This window comes from Erigeron canadensis, unplaced genomic scaffold (assembly GCF_010389155.1).
Source record: "Erigeron canadensis isolate Cc75 unplaced genomic scaffold, C_canadensis_v1 Conyza_canadensis_unscaffolded:28, whole genome shotgun sequence".
NCBI classification, from domain to species: Eukaryota; Viridiplantae; Streptophyta; class Magnoliopsida; order Asterales; family Asteraceae; genus Erigeron; species Erigeron canadensis.
In genome coordinates, this window is record NW_025215690.1 from 28810 (window position 1) to 55476 (window position 26667).

Consider the following 26667-nt stretch of genomic DNA (forward strand, 5'->3'; position numbering starts at 1 on the left):
AATGTCTAGAAGGTCAATTTCCCTAACGAACCTCTCGGGATCGATACCTAGACAAGTATAAGTAAATAGTCCTAATTGGAAAATGAGGTTTGTTACACTAATAATTTTAGGTTAATTAATCATTTTTCAAAATCAAAATTAACCGGTTACCTAAACATGGATCTTTTGTAGGTATTTTTGACGGTTTTGTTCTCTACGATAAAAAACTTTTTTGTTCGAACCCATTAAAGATATTTAGGACAAGTTTGAATTACTTTCGAAATAAATATCCTTTAAAAAAAAACATTTCAAACTCAGGAGGTACATAGAAATAAACCCCAAATTGTGTATTAGACACGAGTACTTTCCTAATGTAACAAAAACGATAAACAAAAGAAGAATATAAACACCGGTAAGGTGGTTGAGACCTCCGCCCTCTTTCTCCTTCGATATATTCGAGGAACTGAAGTTTGACACATAAATAAAAACCAAGGCGCTTTTCATTTCATTGTTGTACATTCATTTGGGTTTGATCCTTAATTATTCCTGTTTCTAAATGATGGCTCAACTCCTTAATTCCTCCTTCACTCCTTCAATCAGCAGCAGCAGCATTCACCGCCAATCACAATTGACCACCCGAAAATGTAGTAAAATTCAAGCAAAGATCCGAGAAATATTCATGCCGGCATTAAGCTCAACAATGACGGAAGGAAAGATCGTTTCATGGATCAAATCCGAAGGAGAAAAGCTGAATAAAGGAGAGTCTGTAGTTGTTGTTGAATCCGATAAAGCCGACATGGATGTGGAGACGTTTTATGACGGATACTTGGCCGCTATCATGGTGGAGGAAGGCGGTGTCGCACCTGTCGGTTCTGCCATTGCCTTACTGGCAGAAACGGAAGACGAAATCTCCCAAGCGGTATCCAAAGCAAAACAACAATCATCATCATCATCGTCTTCGTCTTCTGTGGCGGAAACCGCCTCACCGCCTGCTGCTGTGGAATCGAAGGCGCCTGCTGTGGCTGTGGCTGTGGCTGCTCCGGTGGCTTCCACACACCCGGCTTCCGATGGAGGGAAGAGGATAGTGGCGTCTCCTTATGCGAAAAAGCTTGCAAAGGAATTGAATGTGGATTTGAGTGGAGTTGTGGGAAGTGGACCATTGGGAAGGATTGTGGCTAAAGATGTTGAGGCTGCTCTTGTTGCCGCTGCACTTGTTCCTCCTGCTGCTAAGACCGAGACCACACGAGTTGAGAGCGATTCGGTTGTTGCCTTTACTACAATGCAAGGCGCTGTTAGTAAGAACATGGTTCAAAGTCTTGGAGTGCCTACTTTTAGAGTTGGTTATACTATTACTACTGATGCCCTTGATGCTCTTTACAAAAAGGTTTTTCCTTTTCCAACTTTTCCCCTTACTTTGTCCTATTATTATGGTTTCCATTTGATGTTTGATTTTAATGCCCCGGCCCTTTCAATGTTTTGAAATACATACATATGATAATGTTAGTTGTTGTTTGTGGAGTGAGTATCACTAGTTTTATTCTCTAGGAAAACACTACACTTTAGGGATGTTCGGATGTTCTATTCCTTAGATAAGACAGACAGGTTCAGTACAGGCTAAACGAAGTTTTATTGTACCTTATTCATAATCAAGCTTGTCGCAGTTAACATCATTGTCTGGGGTGATTTTTTGAAACTTGTAATAAGCAAAGCTAGCTTATTCAAACACTAAAACAAATCAATTACAGACAAGCTTTTCTTCCCCGGATTGTTTTCTTCATGTTTTTCACGATTTTATGTGTTTTAACATCACTATATCTATGTTTGTAAATGTCTTAGATTAAGCCCAAGGGAGTGACAATGACTGCATTGTTAGCCAAGGCCACAGCACTTGCATTGGCTAAACACCCTGTTGTGAATTCAAGCTGTAGAGACGGAAAGAGCTTTACATACAACAGCAATATCAACATTGCTGTTGCTGTTGCAATAGATGGTGGGTTGATAACTCCTGTCCTTCAAAACGCAGATAAGGTAAACTTCTGTAGTTTACTTGATGGGTATATGTGATCCGAGGCATCTTTTTATACTGAGATTTTTATATGTAATTGTTTTAGGTTGACATTTATTCATTGTCAAGAAAGTGGAAAGAGTTAGTTGACAAGGCCCGGGCAAAACAGTTGCAACCCCAGGAATACAACACAGGTATTTTATTTTATTTTTTTCCTGTCAATTTCGCCGTAAGTTTATATTTTATAACCACTTGATGCTAAAGGTTGCAATATCATCCTGTTTACTTATAATTTGGTTGATCTAGGGGTGTGACCCCTCATACAATGCAAGTTCAATAAAATATGTCAATTTAATTGGAGTGAGTCAAATGGGTCAAACGGATTAATATCCGTGCTAGTGTTTTGTTGCTTATTGCAATAATATTATTTTTGTAGTCTTAGAAAACAGGTTGATCTGTATAACAGTTGTTTGTGGGTATCTCCTGTCCCTACCACTTAGGAAGTGGGAATGAATTTGAACACACTTCAAATGACTGTCAACTTACCCAGTGATCCTTTAACCCATTTGACCCATTAGAAATATAGTATTACCCAAACTTATAAATGGGTTAACACTTCCACCTCTAGGAATAAGGTTGTGCTCATAAGTGTATGTATCAAAAATAGAGCTCATACAACTCGAAACTGAATGTTGGATATCTTAATAAGGATATGATAAAGAGAATTGCTATATCCTAATACATTTTAGCTTACTTCATCCTCATGAACATACAAATGACGACATGTGTCAACACTCATTTCTTTCACCTCATCTTATTTGTTTATTTTGGTTTGCATGCTCAAAATGTATTAAGAAATATCATTTCTCATATGAAAATCATGTGTCTCGACTTTAGTGTTAACTCAAATGACCAGAGTATCTTTCAAACTGGTTCAGATATCTTATACTTGAGTTTTGATAGTAACTAGGGAGTGTGGTAAAAGATACACACACATAGTAGGATAATTATCTTACAACATACAAACTCTTGTAGCTCTTTCATTAATACATTCTCAACTAGTATTTTCCGGAACAAATGTGCTTTTTATCTATGCTATCATAGTATCTCATGTTTGTAATGTGTTTAACAGGATTTTACAATTAATGCATATCAAACATGTAGTGTAATTGCTATCTTATTTCTCCAGACATTGATAGTCATTTGTCATGATTGCTAATATCAGCATAGAATAATATTAGTTTTCACTTTTTTGACAATATCCAGAATCTGGGCATTATATTATTAGGTTGAACTTTTTTGGATATTATGAATCTGAATTACTGTTCAAAGTACACAAATTTGTTGGTACAGGACATAGTTAACAACTTTGACTCAATTTGAGATTGGATTTGAAGTTCTGTTAATTCTCAAATGCTATACGCTATCACCTACCACTTGTAGTCTTTCATATGACGTTAAGCGTATGGGATGCACTCGTTTTGTTTTTCAATTGCAAAGGTTTTGTTTGGTTGTGGATTGATATATAGTTTAGTTGGGGCATATACATTATAGTCCTGGTCTTAAAATGTGCTTTTTATGTTGCATATATCACTTGGCTAGAATGTGTTCTTCGTTTCTATCGAATCATATATACTGAATTACTAATATACATCATGTGGTAACTTGTATCATTCCAGTATGGGTATATAAGGATAAAGAAATATATAGATGCAGCATATGAAACTTTATCCAGATTATGGAAGCTAAAAATAGTAAGAGGCCATAACAATTTGGCTTTCTCTAATGCATGGTTGCTTTCCTCTCCCCTTGTACATGTTATTGATTAGGTGCTGCCACTTTCAACCATATATATCAAAACAAGTTAGTTTGGTTATGTTTTGCCAAGAATTGGACGAGTAGATAATATATTTTTTGGCTGATAAGGATATCTGTTGTGCAGTTGAAAGTTGTCTACTGAATCTAAAGTGTTGGATGTTAATTTATTATGTTTAGGGTTCGTTGTGTAATTATTTATCTGTGTATTTAGAGTCAAGTATGTAAAGTTTATAAGTTTAGGGTCGTAGTATGTCAAGATTAAAGTTAATTACCGAATGGTAGTTAATTTTGCTTGTAGGTAGTTATTGTTGACTATGTTGTTAATAACGGTAGTAAAACGGTTATCGGTCCTTCCCCACAATTACGGTCACGTTATTAATGGTGGTATTTACTGTTATTTTGCCGATATTTAGCTTTTAAAATTTCGGTTATAAGTTATAACAGTGTTATTACTGGTTTTTTTCTTTTCCCTTTTTTTCGGCCCAAAACTAATAAATACCTTTTTATTAATAGTCCATACTAACTAAATAAAAGCCCAGCGATCCATCTAATATTTTAACAGAAGGTAAAAAAGAAAAACAAGTCCCAACCCTAATTTTTCAATCAATCGATCGATCTAATGATTTGAATTTCATCTATCATGTTTCAAATAATTTTAAGCTTGACTTTTAAGTTTAATATTAGTATAAAGTATCAATTATTTTGGAATTTTTTTATATATATAGCGTAATAATATGATAACCGTTATACCACCGCTATAACCTTTATATCAAATACCGGTGGTCGACCGTTATAACCGTTATTTGACCATTAACGACATAGATTGTTGAAAGGGTGTGACTTTTGGGAAGAGTCACATTGCTTCGTTTCGTGTAGTATATGTCGATGTCAAAGTGTCATAAAAACTAACAGAATTCATTTATATACTAAGTGTGCGTTTGTGTTTCTCGAGTTTTGTTCACTAGTGATGTTTGATTCGAACCCAAAATGATATGAAGGGGCCAACATGAATTGTTGAAAAAACCTATTAAATTGGTCCATTTGAAAATGCGGATCACTGTTTTGATAATATTTCTTGTACTTATATATAATGTCTTATTTTATGAAGTAGAGAAAATGGACAGGGAAGTGTTGGCAGGTCAATCCAACCAATGTGCACATGCTATACAACTTCACGTCTTTTGACATAGAACATTCTGACCCATTGCATTTTGACATGTTTTCTCAGTCGTTTTGGCCACCATGAGACATCCGCACCCCTATGGTCAGGGTAGATTCCACAATGTGAAATCTATAAGGAAATTAGAGCCATAGTTCTGCAGCATTTTAACATGGTTACTTAGAAATCTCTAAGGAAATCTATAGATAGGTCAGGGTAGATTCTACAATGTGAAATCTGTAAGGAAATTAGAGCTACATTTCTGCAGCATTTTAACATGGTTACTTAGAAATATCATGTTTATATATTTCTAAAACCAGCAACACACCATTTTATGGGACTTATAGAATTTGTAAAATGAATCTCTTTTTTTCTTGATATTCTTTCTACATGGTTTCATTAAGTTTTACAGAAGTTGGTTACTAAGGATGTTGAATTTTGTGTAGGTACATTTACTCTTTCCAACCTTGGAATGTTTGGAGTTGATCGATTTGATGCTATCTTGCCACCAGGAACTGTGAGTGAAAATTCACCCTTTTTTGGGTGATATTTTATGAGTTTTTGTTGCTGGTGAGATGATTTAATTAGTTTGTGTGATGATGTATGTGCAGGGTGCAATCATGGCTGTTGGGGCGTCTGAGCCCACTGTTGTTGCCACGAAGGATAGCCGGATCGGCATGAGGAGTCAGATGCAGGTATAAACTCTTCAGGCTGAACACCTTTTCTTGCAACCTTCATGCTTCACGTCATTATTAATATTAGAGTAAATAAGCACTTTTTATAAATAAAAGTTGATATAAAAATATGTTACTAAAACTAAAAATAGTAAATTAAATTTTAAAATTTATAAAATAATTGATAACATTTTAAATCTTTAGGATTGAAAATGAAAATAAATTCTAAAAGAAAATAATTAGAATAAAACTTACCAACATGATCTTCAATGATGGAGAAAATCACAAAACACCCGCACACTAAAAACACGCACACACAGACAAATATATACAAAACACACACACACACACACAGACACAATATGATATAACTCAGAAACAGAAAATAATTAAAAAAGAATACGCCTTTGCTCTCCACGAGCCCCTTGCACGGAGCCTTCCCGGTGGTCTTTGCACCCGTCCCGCAACCCTTGTCGTCGAAGGTCTTGGCGCGAAAGGCTCGTAACGCCACCACTCTTCCAGTAACGGACACTCTCAGGGTGTTCGGGATTGCATATGATGATTGATGTATATGTGTGTATGTCTTGGGAACAAATTATTTACCGTGGTTTTTCAATAATATTTCAGGTAAATGTTACAGCTGATCACCGTGTAATATATGGAGCGGATCTTGCTCAGTTTTTGCAGACTCTGGCAAAGATCATCGAGGATCCTAAAGACCTGACATTCTAGTTGAACCCAGACTATTAGAAAGCTTTTCTTGTAGTGTATACCATGGGGTCCTGCTTTCGATCCATTTGCCATGTTAACCTTCACATGAGTTTCAAATTTCCCTTGGAACACAACGTCAGTGTATTTTTGAAGAGTCCCAAAAGTCTTGTGAAATTTCAGAATAAATTTATTGTTATAATCATGCCTTCAATGAAACTTCCATTTTCTCGTATTTGTTGCTCCATTGTTATTTTCACGCTTTGGTAGATATTCTGTTAATAGCAAGTCAAATGAGGTTCTTGGATATGATGGTTCTTTTTGAAAAGGTGCCCATGTTCATCGTCTTGCTCCCATTTAAAATATATGCAATTCTAAGGGAGATAAAAGGTTGGCACTGGAAAGTGCGAGTTAAAAAATCCTTTTATCTTTCGACAGTCCAACAGTAAGTAGCTATTCTTCTGGTTTATAACTGAATCCTTTTTTTTGAGGTTCCACTGTTTATAGGGTTGAAAGTGAGCCACTGTACCACATCGAGGAATAGTGATTTTCGTAAATTCGAAAACTGACAATACTACAAGTTTATTCATCCCCTCTCCATGTGTTTCATGTATATATCTGCAGTGGACATGGTTGCATAGATATAGGTTTAAATCAATCGACCAAACAGCATAATTGCCTTGTATTATGTGTTTTGCCTACTTGTATCTCTTTGTTAGTAAAAGTTTACCAATGTTAAGCAATGCCATAGATGAGCTTAGCTCGATCAAAATCAAGTGCGAACTATATTAAAAGAGAATATGTGAAAGCATTCATTACATCAAGAATGACCCGAGAGACAAGAAATTAAGCTGGCACTTATTGTGTTTAATATATGGCCATTACCAGTCTACCAGTAGAGACAGACCAGCGAGTATTTTTGCTCACAAGTAACATATTATTTACAAGCTCCATTACAGGTAGCAATATGATAACACACGCAGTATAGTTGACATAAACCTGAATAACACATCTATTGTCATAAAGACCCGTATATATTGGATATTGCTAAAGAATGTTATCATTCCCTTTGAAATTATGCTTACGAAGACTATTATATTACCATAATATGCATTGTCTTAGATTCTTGCATTAAGGAGCATACGTAACACACTCCTCATTTTTGGTCTTTCTTCAGGGGAGACATTGATACAGGCTAAAGCAACTTTTAGGACCGACAACATCTGGTCTGTAACGGCTTGCGAAGTCCTACTCATGGTGGAGTCAAGCATTCGGTCAAAGTTAGCTTGCTGTTGTGTCTTGCTAGACACCCAATTGGCTAATTCAGATCCTTCACTAACAGCTGCTTTTCCTGTCAAAAGTTCAAGCAAAATGACACCAAAACTGTAGACATTTCCAGCCATTGTCATCCTCATGGTGTAAGCATACTCTGAAAATTCCAAAATACTTGTAGGTTAGGGTTCAACCTTGAAGAAAAAGACAGAACAGTCTAATTGTTAGTTAAAACAAATTGTTGTTTTTTTTATATATAATATTCAAGATAACAACATCATTGTTGCAAATAACCTTCAAATAGATATGGAAAGATGCACAAGTTAAAAGGTTGGTGTCAAACTGATCGGTCAAAATGGGTATGGGTTAAAAGTTAAAAACTAGTAATTCTCTTGACGTGGTCAGAGAGGCCATATCGGGTTAACCTATAATAAACTTTTCTGTCCATGTTAATTATTTTCCACTTATTAACACACCGACTATGGCTGCAAAATAAAAGTATCATGAGAATGTCTGCATCTTTGGTTAAGAAAAACCCAGTAGGGAAGTTTCAAATGCAACAAAAGTAGATTTTTGGCGGCTTCAACCCGGTTGATCTTGTTCCTTTTTTAAAAATTTCTTTTGACCAATTTGATACCCAAATCAACTCATCTATAAGTAATATGTTACAGAAGGGTCAACTCTTTCGTAGACTAACAGATATGCATCAAAGGTTATGGTAACGTGGGGATATATGGAACTAAAATACATACCTGGAGGAACATAACCAACAGAAGCAGTAACAGCAGAAGGATTGCCAGTGCTTCTTGAAGGATCAATCACTTTATAAAGCTCTATATCTCCAATCTGAGGCTCATCCAAGGACTTTAGAATAACAGTTTTAGTAGAAAGATCTAGGAGAATGATTGGACCAGAGGGGCTCTCATGGAGAAAAGCCAGCCCATTAGCAACTCCTAATGCTATGCTGTACCGGTTAGTCCAATCTAAGCCATTTTTTAAACTTCCATGTAGAACATCAAAAAGAGTTCCTTTGGCACTGAATTCATATAATAGATATGCACTATCTGTAGTTAAGGTATAGGCAAGAGGAATCATAACACTTGAATTTCTCAACCTCCCAAGAATTTCTAGTTCTTGTTCAAACTTATCATGGGTACCAACTTGGAATACACTCCAGTTAAGCTTCTTAACATAATAATTCATGCCCGATGGCATTACAGTTTTGTAATAAGTAGAGAACCTTGTCTTTGAAACAATATTAGAGGGATGGCACACAGCCTCCATAGCCTTGGTGAAGTCAATATTAGTTCTATGAATCACACTCAACGTCAACAAATTGATTTTAACGACTTCCGGCTGACCCATATGGCTTTTTTCATCATTGATCTTATGAGCTCTCCTAGTGACTATAAGGGCCATTAGTACAACTATCATAAGCACAACAACAGCTGCTGCGGAGGCCACAATAATTCCTACAGATACAGACCTTTTAGAATTTGCAGCAGGTATAGAAGGGTTAGGCGTCTCGTATGACAAGTTATTTCCCTCTATGGAAACAATGACATTTGAGCCAAATCGAGGAACTGATCCTGTAAGCAAATTGTTGGAAACTAGTATCTGTGTCAAACTGCCCATGGAACGCAGGAAAGTTGGAAAATTGCCCGAGAATTTATTGTTTGAAAGATCCAAGACTTCAAGTGCATTTAATCTGGAGAGAGAACTGGGTATTGACCCTTCAAAGCTGTTATGACTCAGATTCAGAGCTATCTGCAACTTAGTTGGTAGTGACCTTATAACACCACTAAGTTGGTTTTTCCCAAGTTGAAGCTCCAACAATGATTCCATGGCACCGAATGAATCAGGAAGCTCGCCACTTAGATTGTTAACTTGTAGGTCGAGATTAGTGAGCTTCTGTAACCTTGAAAGTGATGGTGGGATAGACCCATTCAGTGAGTTGGAACTCACATTTAGCTTGACCAGAATCCGTAAGCGACTGATTTCATCTGGGATCTCTCCAGAGAAGTTGTTGTGCTGAAGTTGAAGAACTTGTAACTTGCCAAGATCACCCAACTCGGAAAGAACAAAACCGACCAGATGGTTATGTGATAAGTCCAACAGTGACAAATTCCTGCATAATCTCAAACTTGAAGGAATTGTCCCATTTAAGTTGTTGTTATCAATCTCTAAATATGTTAACAATGGAACATCATTCCCAAAGAACCACGATGGGATGCTACCACTTAACTGGTTATCACCCAGCCTCAGCCTAACTAATGTTTTTGATACGTTGAAAGGTATTGAACCTTCTAACTTATTAGAAGTCAAATCAATAGTCACTAAATTGGGTTGGGATAAAAGGTCTGCTGGGATTGACCCGCTTAACTGATTATAACTTAAGTCTAAACTACTAAGATACCTTGTAATTCCTTGTGGGATTGCACCAGTAAAACTATTCTGGTTTGCAGCAAATCGCTTTAAGGTCGTGATCCTAGAAATCGACATGGGAACTTCACCAGACAAGTTATTGCTAGAGAGAACTAACAGTTGCAATTTAGAGAGTTCACCTATACTAGACGGAATAGTTCCAGTGAGCTGATTGCCACCAAGATCAAGCAAAGACAGATTGGGATAGTTTGTAAATAGTTGATCAGGGAGACTACCCTCAAAAGAGTTCATGGACAGCTGCAGTTCCTCAAGCAGCATGGAATCGCCTCCTAGCTTACTAGGAATAAAACCATTAAACGCGTTTTGGCTAATACTTAGACTCTTAAGTGCTATTAAACCATCAAAACTACTTTGAGAATCGATATCACCAAACAAGTTATTATGTGACAAGTCTAGAACCTGTAAAGAAGCAGCCTGGAAAGTAGGCAAGGGGCCATTCAGATAGTTGTTGCTCAAGTTCAAATGTTTCAAGCCACCACCACATGAAGAGAGGAAAGGTGGTGGAATTGCGTTTAACTGATTGTTGGAGAGATCGAGAGATGTTAAAGTTTCAATCTCACAAACGAGAGAAGGCCAAGAATCGCGGCTGGAGATGGAGAAAGATGATAGAGAAAGGGTGGTTATGGAGGAATTGTTTGAAGTGCAAGTTACACCGGGCCATGAACACGGGTTTTGAACTGTAGAATTCCATTTGGTGGTGTTGGTTTGTAGAAGTTCATGAAGACGGGTCATGGTGGTCACTTGACTAGATGGTAACTCACATGACACATACTCAATAACACTAGCCAACATCAACAACAAGAGAAACATATGTGATATGTGTATGTGTAGATTGCTGCTCATTTTTAACCTCTGGTCAGAGTTTCTTAACAAGGAATGAATGAAGATATATGTGAGCTTAATTTGTGTGGAATTTCTTATTTTTTTTACAATAATAATACACTAACATAATAATCAACAAAGTTGACTTGACTTGGGGTTTGGAATCGGGGAATATTTGTGCTCATAATAATGGCGTATGGAAAATGGCACTCAACCAACGACTTCTTTCTTTCAAACTTCCAATTAATAAAGTCTTGTTTCTTTATTTTCTTTCGATATACACCAGGTCGATATCATGGTTTACTAAGTTAATAATCCTTATTGGACTTCAATTTTTAAATATCTTAATTTGATTTTTCAAAGTTTTTTCATTAATTTTCTTAAACTTTTTGAACAACATTCTATCATACTTTTAGTCCTAAATTACATGTATGCCTGAAAACCATACTAATTCACCCGCACAAATGTGTGAAGTGGGACTCAAACCTAGTTAGAACCTCATTCTCTCAAGGTCAAAGACTGTACCAATGTGTCATTAATCTTATTGGCTTTTTTCATTTAATTTTAATTATAAATATTCTTGTTTGAATTATATAATAATTAATTTTCTAAGTCTTTTTCTTTTAACTTTGACCGTTATCTAATTTATTTATATTATGGGATAACTGATGAAATTATATCAATAAAAATTACATTTACACTTTAACCCATTCATATATTTTATATCAAATATTATATTTAAGTTAAAAAAATATAAAAAAAAGTCAAAAAGTCAAACTAGATTATTTATAACGAGACAGATGAAGTTCACAATAACAAAAAAACAAACTAATAATATTAATACTTCTTTTTTACATAATAATATTAATAATTCTTACAAACGAAAAAACATACTTCTTTTTAAGTGTCATAGTTAGACTTTTAAAGTCTTTTTCTTTGAACATTGACCGTCATTATCTTTTATTGTGTCATACAATATTTGATATAAAGTATATAAATGGATTTGGTTTTTGATTTACTTTTCAATAATATAAGTTTCCTTCAAACTATTATAAAATACAAACAAAATATTTATAGTCAAAGTTAAATGAAAAAAGTTTGGCACTGAAATAGGATGGAGGGAACATCTTTTTTTTTTTTATTATTATTATTACTTTTTTTTAATGCAATAACGACACCATCTTACATATTTGTGTTCTAAAGTTTGTCATCTCAAATAAGTTTGATAACATTTTAATCAGCCGACTTTAACACAATAATCGTTTTAACCATTTAACCTTTTCTTATTATTTAGGGCTAATTGCTTAAAAAGTACATAAACTTGTCACAAAAAGCTTTATTGGGGTCCTAACAAAAAACGCGACCTTTATGGCCTTAAACTTTTCAAAAACAGCTTTTGTAGGGTCTCCGTTATCCTCTTAACAGAATCTGTCGACGTGTCCATTAGTTTTTATTTACCTTTATTAAATATAATTCTACCTCACTAAATTATTTTCACCTCAGCCAACATATGGCACCTATATATATATATATATATATATACATACAATATATATCAGATCCCAACCCCACTCCCTTCCTCACTTCAACACTTTTGAAAAGTATATGTTTTCCAATTTAGGGTTTTGATTGTATGTATATGTTTATATATGTATATATAGGCCCCATGTGTTTTATTTCGTTTTAGTGAGGTGGAATTATATTTAATAAAGGTAAATAAAAACTAATGGACACGTCGATAGATTCTGTTAAGAGGATAACGGAGACCCAATAAAGCTTTTTGTGACAAGTTTATGTACTTTTTAAGCAATTAGCCCTATTATTTATATTACATTTTAGACATCATTTGCATAGCTGGGCAAAGTATGTTTACACAAAAGGTTTAAAAAAATTAAAAAATAATAATAATAATAATACCATGTTTGCATAAATGCCGCTAAATACTTTTAACATCGATTGTAATTTCTTCCATCTTGTGTGGATTTAATGTTTTTTATAAGGTATTGCAGTGTGTATGAATCCTATTCCAAAGCGATTCAAACTTTTGTTAGATCTCCGGTGTTACGATGTGTAGACATAAAAGTAAGCTTTCGCTAGCAACTCTTCATCCTCGCCACACCAATTGATTATCGACGCTTTTGTTTTTTTTGTTTTCCTCGATCACCAACCCGCACTGGTGGCATCGTCGAAGGGCTCATCAGCTTGTACCCCATCTTCATCTTCAATATGTTCTACAAGCTAGCTCCTACTATGTTCTACAATCAGCTAGCTCCTACATAGTAGGAAGTGACCCGGTGAGACTTCGTCCTGCAATTGATTTCGTTTTTGAAAATAAAAATGGTTCATTAAATAAATGTGTGAAGTTTTGGTCGTCGTATGTTTGATTTTTAAAGAACCGCCCACATCATATTTTTGATGAATAAGTTGCTGATGCCTGACGGAATGGTTGCTGAGGTAGTGGTGCGTGAACCTTGGGTCGGGTTTTTATTGCCAATTTTTTGTTGCTTTGATTCATTTTAATAAAATATATGAAAGAGTGGAAGAGTGAATGTAAAATGAAATAGAGGGAAAATATTTGATGGAATAAAAGTGGGTAAATTTTCTATAGAAAATTTCAAAAAACCACAATTCAAAAATAAAATATAATGGTAACTAGTCACACTTCCAACGGTCACTACAATCGACTGCCTTGTTTTTGCGATGCCAAAAAGAGCCGACATATGGGCGTAGTCGAACCGACATGCTGATCTCTAACCCTAGAAAGATCCTAGGAATGAAACCGGTTACACCCTTCACCCTAACATTAGCATAATCAACTTTATACCAGGAATATTATGGTATTGGATAAGATGGCATTCCTCTAGAGAATTGCACGTATTTATAATCAAGACTGGGCATGTAGCTACACAACAAAAGAAAGAGTCCAAGTCGTTACCCCAACCATTACCAAACTGGCAAGACCCAACCATTTTGCTGCCCATATCTATAATTAAGATTGGGCATGTAGCTACACAACAAAAGAAAAAGTCTAAGTCGTTACCCCAACAATTACCAAACCGGCAAGACCCAACCATTTATGACACCCACAATCTGTAGATGGCATGCAACTGACTGAAGTCTGTGGTCTTCAACGATAATTTGTAAAGTTCCTTTAGTTTCTTGACATCTCCAGTCTGCTGGAAAGAAACAACAGATTTCTTTGCGCTTGCAGGCAGAGTGATTGCTAGCATACTCTTTAATGTCATCTGCAGCTGACTCCAAAATCTTTCAAACACTCTAAAATCTTCATTTTTTGAAGCAGCTCTATCTACAGGGACGTGGCGTCCTTCAAGCAAACTATTCAGAGCAGATTCAAGTGTCTGCAATGTGATGAAACGAGGTAAATAATAGCATCAATAGAAGGCAAGTACCACACTATAAAATGACCCAAACCATTTCATTAATAAGGTCATACTAGAGGGTACAGCTTCAGCCTATTTAATTATGAAGGAACTAGTTTTTTTTTTTATCCGGGCGTTGCCCCGGAATACATAAAAATACGTAAAATTTGCAATATATATATATTTATATATAAGGTCGGTGATATATACATTACGATAAACGTACATTACAAAAGCATAGCATAAAGGAAATAAAAAGTATAACACGAAAAATAATAAGTGATGCAAAGACTTTTTAAAAATTGACTCTTTTAGTGTTATTCCCGCCTCTTGGTTTGTGATTAACCACCGATCTTTGGCAGTGGGTAACGAATATCAACTGTTTTCTTATTTGAAGTAACTCATAAAAAACCCTTTACAAATTAATATACTAATAAATGTATTAAAAAATTAAACTAAAATTAACATTGGGTAAAAGTATGACAAAAAAAGATAAGATTATAGAATCAATCAGGCATGGCTACAGACAGTATGACCGTTTACAGTTAATATATTAATAAATGTATGAGAAAAACAAATGAAATATAAACATGACAAATAAAAAAAGTAAAAATAAAAAAAAGTACGCTTAGATGCATATATGTAGTAACCTGTCTGTCACGATAATTAAGAAACTAAAAGAAAAAAAAAAAAGCAGACAAGCAGGGATGCTGAGTTAGCAGCCTGCCAGCTTGCTTATACGGTAGCTAACGCCACTTGTATTGTTATATATATAAAATACCTTCCGTTAGGTTTTATATTTCATGAGTTTTGTTGCATGAATATCCTAAACCATGTTATTCATAAAACTATATCATTGAAGTACTTGAACTTTGTATATATTATATCACACTAATTTATTTAATAAAGCATAAATAGAAGTTTAGGTAAAAAAAAGTTTAATACAGTAAAAAAGTGCGAATAAAATATGTAAATTTGTTCACACTCAAAAATGTAGATAGAACGTTTACATTTAGAAGAGCGAAACGTTTAAAAGATTGTTCAAATTTTCACACCGATACATGTAGGAAAAGAAGTTTACACTGTCAAGCGTGTATAAAACAAAAATATAGTGCGGAAGCAATTTGTTACACCAAACTTTGTGGAAGAAATTGGGTGTCCCAAGCTAATCTCTACTTATTTCAGTGTAGATAAGTTTAATTTTTGTTGATGCTAATAAGCAAGAACATTTAGTTTCTACAATTCTAATGATAAAAATAATTATGATTCATTGAAATTCTTCACACTTGAATATGTTCAAACTTACACACATTTTTAAGAGTGAAAATCTTGACAAAAAATTACTAATATTTTTAAAACTAGAAAAGTGTTAACATATGGCATTTAAGAAGTGGATTGATAACTAAAGAACAAAACACATTATTTCCATGCAGACAAATGAATGAACATGAAAATGCAATATAAAAAGCAACAGAGCCCTACATACCATATACGCATGAGATGACTTTGACAGGCTGTACAACAAAGCCGCTTTCTCTACTAAAATGGTCAAATACATCGTAGAATGTGTTTTCGGACCATAAAACTGTATAGATTTCTGCCAATTCCTCTCGGCCATAGAGGCGTACTGTTTAACTCTTTGAAGTACACTGTTTTCACCTTTGGATATATTACTTTTCTTCAAATCCATCTCCAAGAATCTCAAGCAACAATCTCTCTGGTGACAAGCAAGCTGATTATATGCATAAGCTGCCTCCTGTTTCCTTAGGTCGCCCAATAACTCGTACATAGACAAAGCCTCGCTAAGTGCATCATTAGGCGAAATCTCATGCTTCCCAAATTCCATTTTAAATTTATAAACTTTAGCTGTTGTATTTTCTCTTGCAAGAAGCATTCCAAGCCTTAGATATGTATGAGCAAATTGGGTATATACTTCATTGCTAAGATCACACGTAGTATCACTGGCATCTACTTCTTTTTTCGCTGCTTTGTAGAATCTGAGTGATTCGCAATACTGTAATTTTGCAGCTTCCAGCTTTTGACTGAAAGCATTATTGAAACCTAGATGATTTCTGAGATGCTCCAGCTGTGATACGATCTCCTCAGCTGCTGCTCGTCTTCCATGACCCAAATTCATGTTGATTAGGACGATATTTTTGTGATCAGAAACCTGTTTAAATGAGCTAATAGCTTCAGAAAAAGCTTGTTCGGCTTTGGAAATTTCTTTTCGATCCAACCTTCTTCGGCCTAACTCATTGCAGACCCATCCTTTCTTCTTGGAAAGGGACTGTAACTCGGTATGATTACTAGAATGACCATTTAAACATTGTATGGCTTCTTCATAACAATCCAAAGCAGAAGTCAGATTATGGTCTGCATCTTTTTGGTCATTATAACCATGAAGGTATCTGAAAATTCCACCATTCCTCAATTTTGTCTCAGTTGAACTAGGTTCGGTCTCTTTACAAGACTTCTCCACTTCAATTCCATTTAGGGGATTTTTCAATAAGCTCCTAGAAAAGGGTTTTTCAGAATGCTTTTTCCCATATAATGGCCGGTTATTACTGCTACTGCTACTACTACTTGCACTACTGCCACTACTAGCCCGATCACTCTGGCAGCTACAATTGACCAATGAACAAGAAGAGCAGCTATGGTAAGACTTCCCAAGTTTTTTCTTGAGTCTTTCGAGTTCCTTCTGAACTTCAGGAGACATTTTTAATTCTCTAGCAGGTGGTTTTCCATCAGTTTCTACCATCTTTTGATTCTCCAAGTGAAATTCAACATACACGTCTCCCACTAATGTCCAGGCTTTAGACCAGAAAAGATAATGAGCTACTATGGTTTTTGTATCCTGGATATCTATTTCAAATGAACTGGAACTCATTGATGAGATAAATCTTGAATCTTCAAGATGTTGTGGCATGGACCCGTAAACTAAACATGCTAAACGAACAACTTTGAAGGCTTGATATGACTGACCATCATCTATGTAGGCCTCTCCAAGGGCCAGATAAGATTCTCCAAGCAGCAGAACGAGCTTCCATAACTTGTCATCTAGTTTTGATGTCGGAAGCCACTTTCGAATATCACAAACTTCAATGCAATCAGTATCACCACATGCACAAACAGAGAAGTCAATTGGTAAAGATGAACTATGATTGGGTTTTTCGTAATTTTCAGAGCCTTGAAGTTGTCGTGTCCATCTTAGAGACTTAATAGCTTGAGATACATGGTGTATTGCTGCTAATTTAGAGGAGATTGTATCAACATTAGCTTGAACCACCGAGTTATAAGTTGGTTGGGCTACAGTATCACTCGATTCTGTCTCAATTGGGTCCAAAAGTTCTCCGGATCTAGGTGCATCTCGACGACATTCATCCTCTTTGTTAGGGCTCAAATAGTCATGGATTATTAATTCAGAGAGCCCATTGAAGCATTCATCTGGCTCTTCTTCAGCATGAACTACAGTTTCTTCAGAGACCAGCGGCAACACTTCTGTTGTCAAATCTAAATCTTCATCACAATCTAAAAGTAACCTTGCAAATTGTTCATGAGCAAATGCACGTACAACCTATTGGGGTCATAATACAGTGATAATCAATCTAACATGTGAAAAGTAATAGTAACAAATAGCCAAGACGTACATCCATTAAACAAAGAGGATACCAGTTGATCTGGCTGATCAAGAAAATCGAGACATTTCTTTAACAAACTTGCACACCTTCCCCTGTTATGAGAAGACTGCAGCAGAATGTGTTAAAAATAAGTAGCAATCTACTGACTAGTATTAACGAAGGCAGTTCATATACATGAGATGATTTTTGGGTTCTATTAATCTTATACAGGACAAATAGATCAAACAAAAACAGTTGGCTCTAAGAGAATTAGGTCAAAGGCTGAACGTGTCATTAAGACTAACTTTGGGTGTTTTGTGATGATAGAGTTACTGTAATCATTTATCCTTCAATCATTATATATGGAAAAAACATTGTTTAACTTGCGACCCAATCTGATAAGACCTATAGTACTTATTCTGACCCAAACCAACTAGCCATTTTTGCCACTTTCTAACTAGTATATCGAATCAGTGGAGAGTGAGAGAGAGAGAGAGAAAGAGAGAGACAGAGAGAGAGAGAGAGAGACAGAGAGAGAGAAGACAGAGAGAGAGACAGACAGAGAGATGTTAGTGGAATATAACCCACCATTGAAAGTGAGAGTCTGTGAGCAACACGGTAGAGTAGAGTTCCTAGAGAGAGTAAAGAATCACTTCTCCCTCTATTGATCAGAGAAGGTATAAAGGCGCCACAGTAATCATCACAACTATTGGAGGCATGACTCTTGGGAACAACAGATAGATCAAAAAGTTGAATGTTATCCTCACCAGCATTTTTGTAGAGCTATATATATCCAGAAAACAAACGGAAATCAACAAAACTAGCATAATACTAATATATGAAAATAAAAAATGACTAAACGAGAACCAAAAAGTACCCAATAAGCTCCAGGATCTTGCTTGCAATTTTCTTGAAGGAAACGCAAAACAGAATAGCCATTTTGTCGGACAATATGAGGAAGAAAGGCTGGAGTGCCATCTTCTGATACACCTTTGGACAGAAAAATATCATCGGTTTTCAGTAGCTCGTATCCCTGTACAACACCATTTTTATGATAACAAATGGCTAATTCGGGTACACTTGCCATCACATTATCGAGCCAAGCTTCAAGCCAAGTCAGTGGTGTAACCTAAAAGAAATTAATAAGAACATGTAAGCAGATGAGCTAAAAAGTTGAACAGAATTAGCAGACACCACAAGATGCGGGGTTAAGTAGAGGGTTGAAACAGGTTCTGGTTAGAACAAACTGATTATCACGGGACAACGACAGCCAAGTTCAGCTCCGTGAACCTAAACACTTCTTTTTGTCCAATTTTTGTAATTAACTGATGTGTTAATTACGATTACCAAAAAGATAATTGCAAATAATTCAATTAAAGATTTAGAAGGGTTTATCCATTACAGAAAGACTTTGGGCAACCTTCAACCCATGCAAATCATGCAACCCATGTCACCAATTTCCCTTTTAGCTAAGTTAATTAATTGAACCCATTTGACCTGTTAGAGATAAAACATTACCGAAATCTTCATTCATGAGTATGCATGTCATAAAACCTAACCTGTCTCGAAATATCCCATAAGTGTAAACTCACTGCAGCATATTTCTCATTGCTGAATATGAGCAAGTCACTCCCCAAAAACATTCTCAAATTATTAAATTTCCAAAATAGAACCCTCAAGAATCCATCTCGGTTCATTCTTCTATACATATCGGACTCTTGCATTGAAGGTCTAGGCTTTTCTTTCACCTGTGAAACCTTGTTAACAGCATCACGTTCTTTGTTTCTTTGTTTCTTCTTCCCTCCCAAAAAGAAACTATCGTTTTGTGCTTGTGAGTAGTCAGAGCATTCAACGACTTCCTCTTGATGACTGTCCTTTCGCTGTCCAAAATACGGCAAAGGGTGTCCCTCAGATGTATCAGTATCCCCATTTACGGGTAGAAAAGATGAATTGAGAAGCTCTTCTGACTGGGAGTTTTGAGACGATGGGCAATCACATGCCTCCATCCTGACAGAATGCATGGCAAAATTCAAAAACAAAGACTTTTCTGCACTATGTGCCTGCTTATGTCTTCTAACCAACTTTTCTCCCTCTTCAACATCAGGCCTGCAATCCATAAATTACTATGAAGTTTTAAGCCAATATGGTAGAGATGAAACAGGCAAACTGGGCGAAACAGGCAGTTGAGTAATGAGTAATGAATTGAACAGATTTATCATATTAGGGAGACAGATTGGGCTTGCTCAGAACACTTATTTCCAGATAATTTCTTAATAGGAAGTAATTCTACTATTTTGATTGTAACAATAATAATATATTTTAACTATTATCCCATATTCCCATAAAAGCTTTTGGCCCGCTTGATGTGTTTCTGTTATCATTATTTATATAGATATTTCCTATTTTAACTTAATAGAAATATATAAATTAACCTGGACCAAGCTATCCGTAATTATTAAAACAATTACATCTGAATGAGAAATATAACAGACGGCAAAGTCATCTGTACAGAAATCGAATATACCCTGTGTTCAATATAAGAGACTGTCCAATACGATGCACAGCAATCGAAAGCCGAGCCATAGAATATGGGATCTTAAATATTTGCTTCAGAATGTCAGCTGGAGCAATAACATCAATTTCATCTCCATATTCTGTTAAACCAGATACAGCAAGGGCTTCTCCTTTCCTTCTAAGGTTAGATGCCATAGCCCCACTTTCATATGGTAAATCTACACAGTGAATCATGAAAAGTTAGATGGTGACACTGCTAATGGGCTTATTCAAACATCTGTCTTGAAGATCATAAACAAAAAAAAAATCATATAATAAGTCGAAGGGTTATGGAATCAAATGTGAGATCATTATATACTATATATATTAATATTAATATAAATATATATATAGAGAGAAAGATATTATGGACATCCATATTAAGATAAGATACGATCTTAAAAAACTACTTCATCTTTGAAGGTATGTCACGTGACAAGAAACTAGCAAAATAATCATCTAGATATTGTAAGGGTTTTAGCTATAAACTGATATGGCAAAGTAAATAATGAACCCCAAAAAATACCAATTTACGTAACATGCTTTAAATTTTGTTCCACTGACAACTTGCAATACTTGCTTTCAACACACAAAATTTTAAAGATGACGTGTCGTTATATGATTATGCATGTAGGTAGCCTCGTAAGCACTTTTTGTTAGTCTTGGAACAAGATTTGAAAGTATGTTACCTACATTGGTATATTTTAGGATTCATTACCTACATTGAACAAAACTTGAAAGTACGTCACGTACATTGGTAATTTTTGGGGTCCATACATTGAAACAAAACAAATAGCTTAAAGCCTTATTTTTATGGGCTAGTCAATCATGTATAAACTTAATATATTCTATGGGAAAGCTTACAAGCCTTAAGATGTGAGTTGGCACCTCGTAGAATTTGAAGAGTTCTTAAGCTAACTAAAAGATGCTTATTGAAGTATTAGAGTATTAGAGTCAGAAGTAATGCCATTACTTAGATGACGCTTTGCTTCACTTAACCATGTTCAAGCATTAGATTTTTATTCTTCTTTTGTTAACCTAGGTATCCGAACCACTCTACAAGCCGACCAATCCCATTGGCCATTGTGACCACCCACTTTGAAAGTAGCCCCGAATCGTTGAGGGTGATCTTCCGTGGTCACAATGGGGTTTATATTTTGCTCCTAGGAATCAAACTTGGAACCTTTAGGTATTTTCACCTTTGAAGACCAACTTTTTACCACTAGGCAATCCGTCAATCATTACATTTAATCAACAAATAGTTCCAAGGGGTCCAAATATCCAGATACTTGGGCCAATGGAAGGTGATCATTTCAAGTATCTAATTTATTTAACAAAAGTAAGGATTTTGCCAAAAACAATACACTATTCTTTCAAGCTTGTGGGCTTTCTCTTTAGGCTTATGTGAGTTTATTACAACTAAAACTTCAAAACACAATCATGTCAGGGATGTATATTCTCCGCTTGTGATGCAAACCATGTATCTTCTCTTTCATGCATATATTACTCATTTAAGATAAAGGTACCATCTACATATATATTTCCCGATAAACAAGTATGCATTCCTACAATTTTGTTGCTCCTATAACCTATCATTTAAACTTAACCATAGACCATAACGATAATTAAGATCTTGACCAAAATTTATAAAAATAATTCCAATTTCTCAGCAACCATAAATTATGAAGCTCCAAAGCACTATGATACGAGCTGCTTACATTTGCTTGTAAAGCCGAGGCATATTATTCCCAAAGATATGAAGCCCTATAGCTTGTGAGGCTTGTTGTGAAAACATTGTTTGCTCCTATTCTTATATATAATGCTAAAATAATATGCAGACTAGATAAAGTCAATCATATCAAAGCTCTATAACAGTATAACTACATTTCCAAGATTAACAACTTGTGATACAGTTTCTATGATTGAGTTAGAATTTTTATGTCACAAAAGTTCTGAATTAAAAGACAGTGTTTATCCTGAAAGCTGAGACAAGAAAACAATGGTTGTCAGAGAACTTGCCTTCTAGTCTTTAAAATTGTTGAGAAATTGAAAGTTCAGTAAACATAGCATTCCAGCTATTGGCAGGTCATGCAATAATGTTTGAATCAATCATAATGATAACATTTGCAAAATTCATGTACTATTCCTGTATTTGTTGATAATCCAGAAAGAGAACATATTCTGTTTCTATGTAGTTTTTTTATATTTTTAATGATCGTGTATTAACAGAAGCTATATAAACACAGAGAGGGATGCCGGTTCCAGCAGAGAGTTGAGCCTTTTGTGAATAATGTAGGTGTGGAAACCGGTATTCCCGTGGCTATCTCAAAATGAATAGGCCAATGAGGTATGTTAAAAGCTATGGAGTAATTTGACTAGTGGCAATGAAATTATTGAATAACTTGTTAGCAAGGCAGGATGGGAGGGCAGGGAAGAGTAAAGTAAAGTATGCACATCATTAATTTACTCATTTGTGTAATGTAATTAGAAAGAAGAAAAAAAATGCACATTAAAGAGCCGGTGGATTATATACCTGGTGGTGCGGTGGGTGCGTAGGAATGAGCAGAAGAAACCAAGGGAAGAACTTGATCGGGGATGATATTGGGAGGAGGAAGAGTGTTTAGATTAGTCTGAGTCGGAATCACCCTGTATCGAGGCGCTCCTTCCCCACTTTTCGAAAACAACAATCATTCCATTCCATTAATCAATAACAATATTCATATTCTTACTATTATAATTAGGTTAGAAAAGGAAAACAAACAAATCATACATGAATTCAATTGTATAATAGAGTAAAGAAAGAACAAAAGTAAGATAGGGATAACTTACGGAGTGGGTGTGGTAGTAGGGGATGAAGAAGAAGGAACGAGAGCAGAAGAAGCAAAGGGAGTATCATTATTAGTAGAAACAGAAACAGGGATAGAACCAATTAGAAAACCAGGTTTTGCTGCTTTCACAATTTCCATTTCACCCACACAATGATACTCCTTCTCCGGTAGTTTCGACATCATCCACCCCCTTCCTACTTCCTCCTGAAACCACCTTCTTACTACTACCTAATATATATATATATGTGTGTGTGTGTGTGTGTGCGCTTAATTAATTTAAGGAATAATTTTACTTAATTTACTTTATTTCACCGATCACTGTCAGATTGAAGAAATTGAACCCCGCAATTGCTACTGCTGCTGCGTGGAGACTTATGTTGTGTTGTGTGTGGCCGTGTGGGTTTTATTATTTACGTGATCTATCTTCCTTTTCTCTCTCGACCTCTGCTGGGTGAGAAAAAAAAACCCGAATGTAAAAGTGAATAAAAAACGATTTATTTTTAAAAAACACTTTTTTATTCTTTTTCATTTTTAATTTTCTAAATTTTAACAATCTCAAATTGTTTTCCATTTTATAGTTTTAAACGTCTTTTCAAAATTTTTATATGCTTTCAAAATATGAAAAACTACTTTCCTTTTCTACAAAACTAGAAGGATACCTGTGAAATGCAACGACGATGGCGGAGACGAGTGACTGTAATGACGTTAGTATAAAAGTTATCAATGTAAAGCAATAATGTACTTATTTTTAGGGTTGAAATATGTACTATAATTAATTTTATTTAAACGGTGTAAAAGTTATCAATGTAAAGCAATAATGTAGTATAAAAGTTTTGTGATGAGGTCTTGGAACAAGTTCTCAAACCTTGTTTCTTTTAAACTGTGTTAACTCATCTTGCATTACATTTACCCAAGATGAATCTGCCAGAGCTTCATTAACCTCAGTGGGTTCTACCTTACTCACAAAATTGACAAACATGTAGAAATTTCCTGTTGCTTTCCTTCTTGTTTTAACACCAAAGAGAGGATCGCCAATGATTTGGTTAATTGGATAACATTTTGTCCATTTTGTCACATGAGTTGGGTTATTTGCAATTAGGACACTAGACTGATTCAGATTAGAAGATCCAGCTTGATTAACTTGGATTGGAATAGTAGAATCTGAGTCAGCTTGAGCATCATTTGATGGATTTAGATTCGTTTTTTCAGCTGGAGTTGGATCAGCTTACACATTTTCAAAGATTGGAACATTTTCTTCTTCTTCTTCTATAGGTTGCTCCCCCTGAGTTTGAGCATTCCCAGATTCAACTGGTGGATTAGATGGAGGCTCGTTCTTAGGTGCAACCAGTTCTTCAAAATTAATATCTTCATATTCAACATGAGAATTTGTAGGATTTGAACGACCTTCTTCAATACTTACATTCACAGATTCTCAATTGTTTTTGTTCTCTTGTTTCTGTAGGCCTTCATCATTGTTGCATATCCGAGTAGTATCCCTTCATCTGCTTTCTCATCTAACTTTCCAAGATGGTCTTTTCGATTTAGAATATAACAAGGACTTGCAAAAATTAGGGATCTGAATCACCGGTTGTTGATTTTCTATCTATCTTACAACCTGCATGATCTAAATCTGTATAACCCATTAGATCTAACCCTGAGCCTTTGGGATACCAAAGACCAAGGTTAGGACACCCTTTTAGGTATCTGAAGATGCACTTAACAACATGCAAATGTGATTCTTTTTGGGTTAGCCTGAAATCTGGCACATAAACATGTTGCAAACATTATATCTGGTCGACTAGCAGTTAAATACATCAGTGAACAAACTATTCCACGATATTCTTTTTGGTCCACTGGTTTGCCATTTGGGTTAGAGTCCAAATTCAAATGTGCTGCAATTGGTGTAGTTTTCGATGGGATTGAATCAAATTTGTATTTTCTTAACAAATCCCTGGCATATATTTCTTGGTTAATAAATATACCATCATTGGTTTGTTTAATTTGAAGACCCAAGAAAAACGTTAATTCACCTATTAAACTCATTTCATATTCAGTTGACATGATTTTTGAAAACTTTTTACACATTGCATCATCAATTGACCCAAATATAATGTCATCAACATAAATTTGCACCCGTAAGATATTACCTTATTCTTTCAAAATAAACAAGGTATTATCTATCGCACCTCTTTAAAAGCCATGTTTGAGAAGATGTTTAGTTAGAGTGTCATACCATGCTTTTGGGGCTTGTCTAAGACCATACAAAGCTTTGTTTAGTCTATATACCCAGTGAGGATGCTTCTCGTTGATGAAGCCAGGAGTCTGCTTTACATACACTTCTTCTTCCAATGTTCCATTCAAGAACGCACTTTTGACATCCATCTGGTAGACTTTGAACTGCAGATGGGCTGCATAAGCCAAGAAGATTCTTATGGCTTCAAGTCTAGCAACAGGAGCAAAAGTCTCATCAAAATCAACACCCTCTGCTTGACAGTCACCCTTGGCAACCAATCTGGCTTTGTTTCTTACAACATTGCCATCTTCATCCATCTTGTTTTGGTAGACCCATCTTGTACCAATGGGTTCTTTCTTCAACCCTGGTGGACAAGGAACAAGTTCCCAAACATTGTTCCTCTCGAACTGGATAAGCTCTTCTTGCATTGCTTCTACCCAGCTTAGGTCTGCCATAGCCTCGCTAATCTTCTTCGGTTCAATCAGTGATAAGAAGGTGACGTTCAAGCATTGTTCACTTGTGGCTCTTCTAGTCTGAACCCTACTACTTGGATCTCCAATTATCTACTCAATTGGATGTGCTTGTGTCCATTTAGTGTATTGACTAGGTTGATGTACAACAATATCCCTGCAAGTAACCTGATGAGCCTCCCAGTTGTTGCAACTGGACGAGGATCAGTCCAAACTTCTTCAACATTCTCATCAGAGTCAGTGAGGTCACGATTTGCATCATGAAATTATCCAGTTTGAGGCATTTCTTGAACAACTGGAGAATTTGGAATTTGAACTAATGGAGGGATAAAATGAAGTGTCATTGGTAGTATTCTTCCTTGTAGCTAGTTCCATGTCATATTGACTGGAAACATTGTCTGGTGAAACATCTGACTTATCAACAGGGTCAGATTCACCAAAACTGATTGGAAAAACTAGAGAAATATCAAGGTTTGGCCTTTTATTGATTGCATCATTTGATTCATCAAATGTGACATGAATCGTTTCATGGATCTTTTGAAGTCTATAATTATAAACTCTAAAAGCCTTTCGAATATCTGAATAACCTACAAAGACACCTTCATCAGCTTTTGCATCAAATTTTCCTAGCTAACTAGAATCATTTAAGATATAAACTAGACACCCAAACACATGGAAATAACCAATGTTTGGTTTACGATTCC

At 35.5% G+C, this 26667-nt stretch overlaps 3 protein-coding genes across 3 annotated transcripts; 1 reads left to right on the top strand and 2 right to left on the bottom strand.

The window, feature by feature from the left end:
* Nucleotides 1-340: 340 nt before the first annotated feature.
* On the top strand, nucleotides 341-6578 carry LOC122584448 (dihydrolipoyllysine-residue acetyltransferase component 5 of pyruvate dehydrogenase complex, chloroplastic). The gene is made up of 6 exons (XM_043756609.1): nucleotides 341-1363; nucleotides 1816-2007; nucleotides 2091-2178; nucleotides 5408-5478; nucleotides 5573-5656; nucleotides 6263-6578. Exons 1-6 carry the CDS (start codon nucleotides 536-538, stop codon nucleotides 6365-6367), a joined length of 1368 nt encoding a protein of 455 aa, XP_043612544.1. The 5' UTR covers nucleotides 341-535; the 3' UTR covers nucleotides 6368-6578.
* A 513-nt stretch (nucleotides 6579-7091) lies between these two features.
* LOC122584447 (LRR receptor-like serine/threonine-protein kinase GSO2) lies at nucleotides 7092-10982 on the bottom strand. The gene is made up of 2 exons (XM_043756608.1): nucleotides 8368-10982; nucleotides 7092-7772 (listed from the first exon to the last, which is right to left on the bottom strand). The coding sequence occupies exons 1-2, from the start codon at nucleotides 10901-10903 to the stop codon at nucleotides 7462-7464; spliced, it is 2847 nt and encodes a 948-aa protein (XP_043612543.1). The 5' UTR covers nucleotides 10904-10982; the 3' UTR covers nucleotides 7092-7461.
* A 2740-nt stretch (nucleotides 10983-13722) lies between these two features.
* Nucleotides 13723-23669, bottom strand: LOC122584449. Its single transcript, XM_043756611.1, has 9 exons — nucleotides 23262-23669; nucleotides 22966-23102; nucleotides 20404-20611; nucleotides 19439-19985; nucleotides 18757-19008; nucleotides 18468-18662; nucleotides 17932-18006; nucleotides 15749-17836; nucleotides 13723-14241 (listed from the first exon to the last, which is right to left on the bottom strand). Exons 1-9 carry the CDS (start codon nucleotides 23441-23443, stop codon nucleotides 13957-13959), a joined length of 3969 nt encoding a protein of 1322 aa, XP_043612546.1. The 5' UTR covers nucleotides 23444-23669; the 3' UTR covers nucleotides 13723-13956.
* Nucleotides 23670-26667: the final 2998 nt, after the last annotated feature.

What these genes read in the sequence shown, in the direction of transcription:
- LOC122584448 (XM_043756609.1), top strand. Translation starts at nt 536, where the DNA reads ATGATGGCTCAACTCCTTAATTCCTCCTTCACTCCTTCAATCAGCAGC. An exon ending in CTATCTTGCCACCAGGAACT is followed by an intron (nt 5,479 to 5,572) that starts GTGAGTGAAAAT and finishes ATGTATGTGCAG; the next exon opens with GGTGCAATCATGGCTGTTGG. An exon ending in GCATGAGGAGTCAGATGCAG is followed by an intron (nt 5,657 to 6,262) that starts GTATAAACTCTT and finishes ATAATATTTCAG; the next exon opens with GTAAATGTTACAGCTGATCA.
- LOC122584447 (XM_043756608.1), bottom strand. Translation starts at nt 10,903, where the DNA reads ATGAGCAGCAATCTACACATACACATATCACATATGTTTCTCTTGTTG. An exon ending in TGTTGGTTATGTTCCTCCAG is followed by an intron (nt 7,773 to 8,367) that starts GTATGTATTTTA and finishes TGGAATTTTCAG; the next exon opens with AGTATGCTTACACCATGAGG.
- LOC122584449 (XM_043756611.1), bottom strand. Translation starts at nt 23,443, where the DNA reads ATGATGTCGAAACTACCGGAGAAGGAGTATCATTGTGTGGGTGAAATG. An exon ending in AAGATCCTGGAGCTTATTGG is followed by an intron (nt 18,663 to 18,756) that starts GTACTTTTTGGT and finishes GGATATATATAG; the next exon opens with CTCTACAAAAATGCTGGTGA. An exon ending in TTGATCAGCCAGATCAACTG is followed by an intron (nt 17,837 to 17,931) that starts GTATCCTCTTTG and finishes TGACCCCAATAG; the next exon opens with GTTGTACGTGCATTTGCTCA.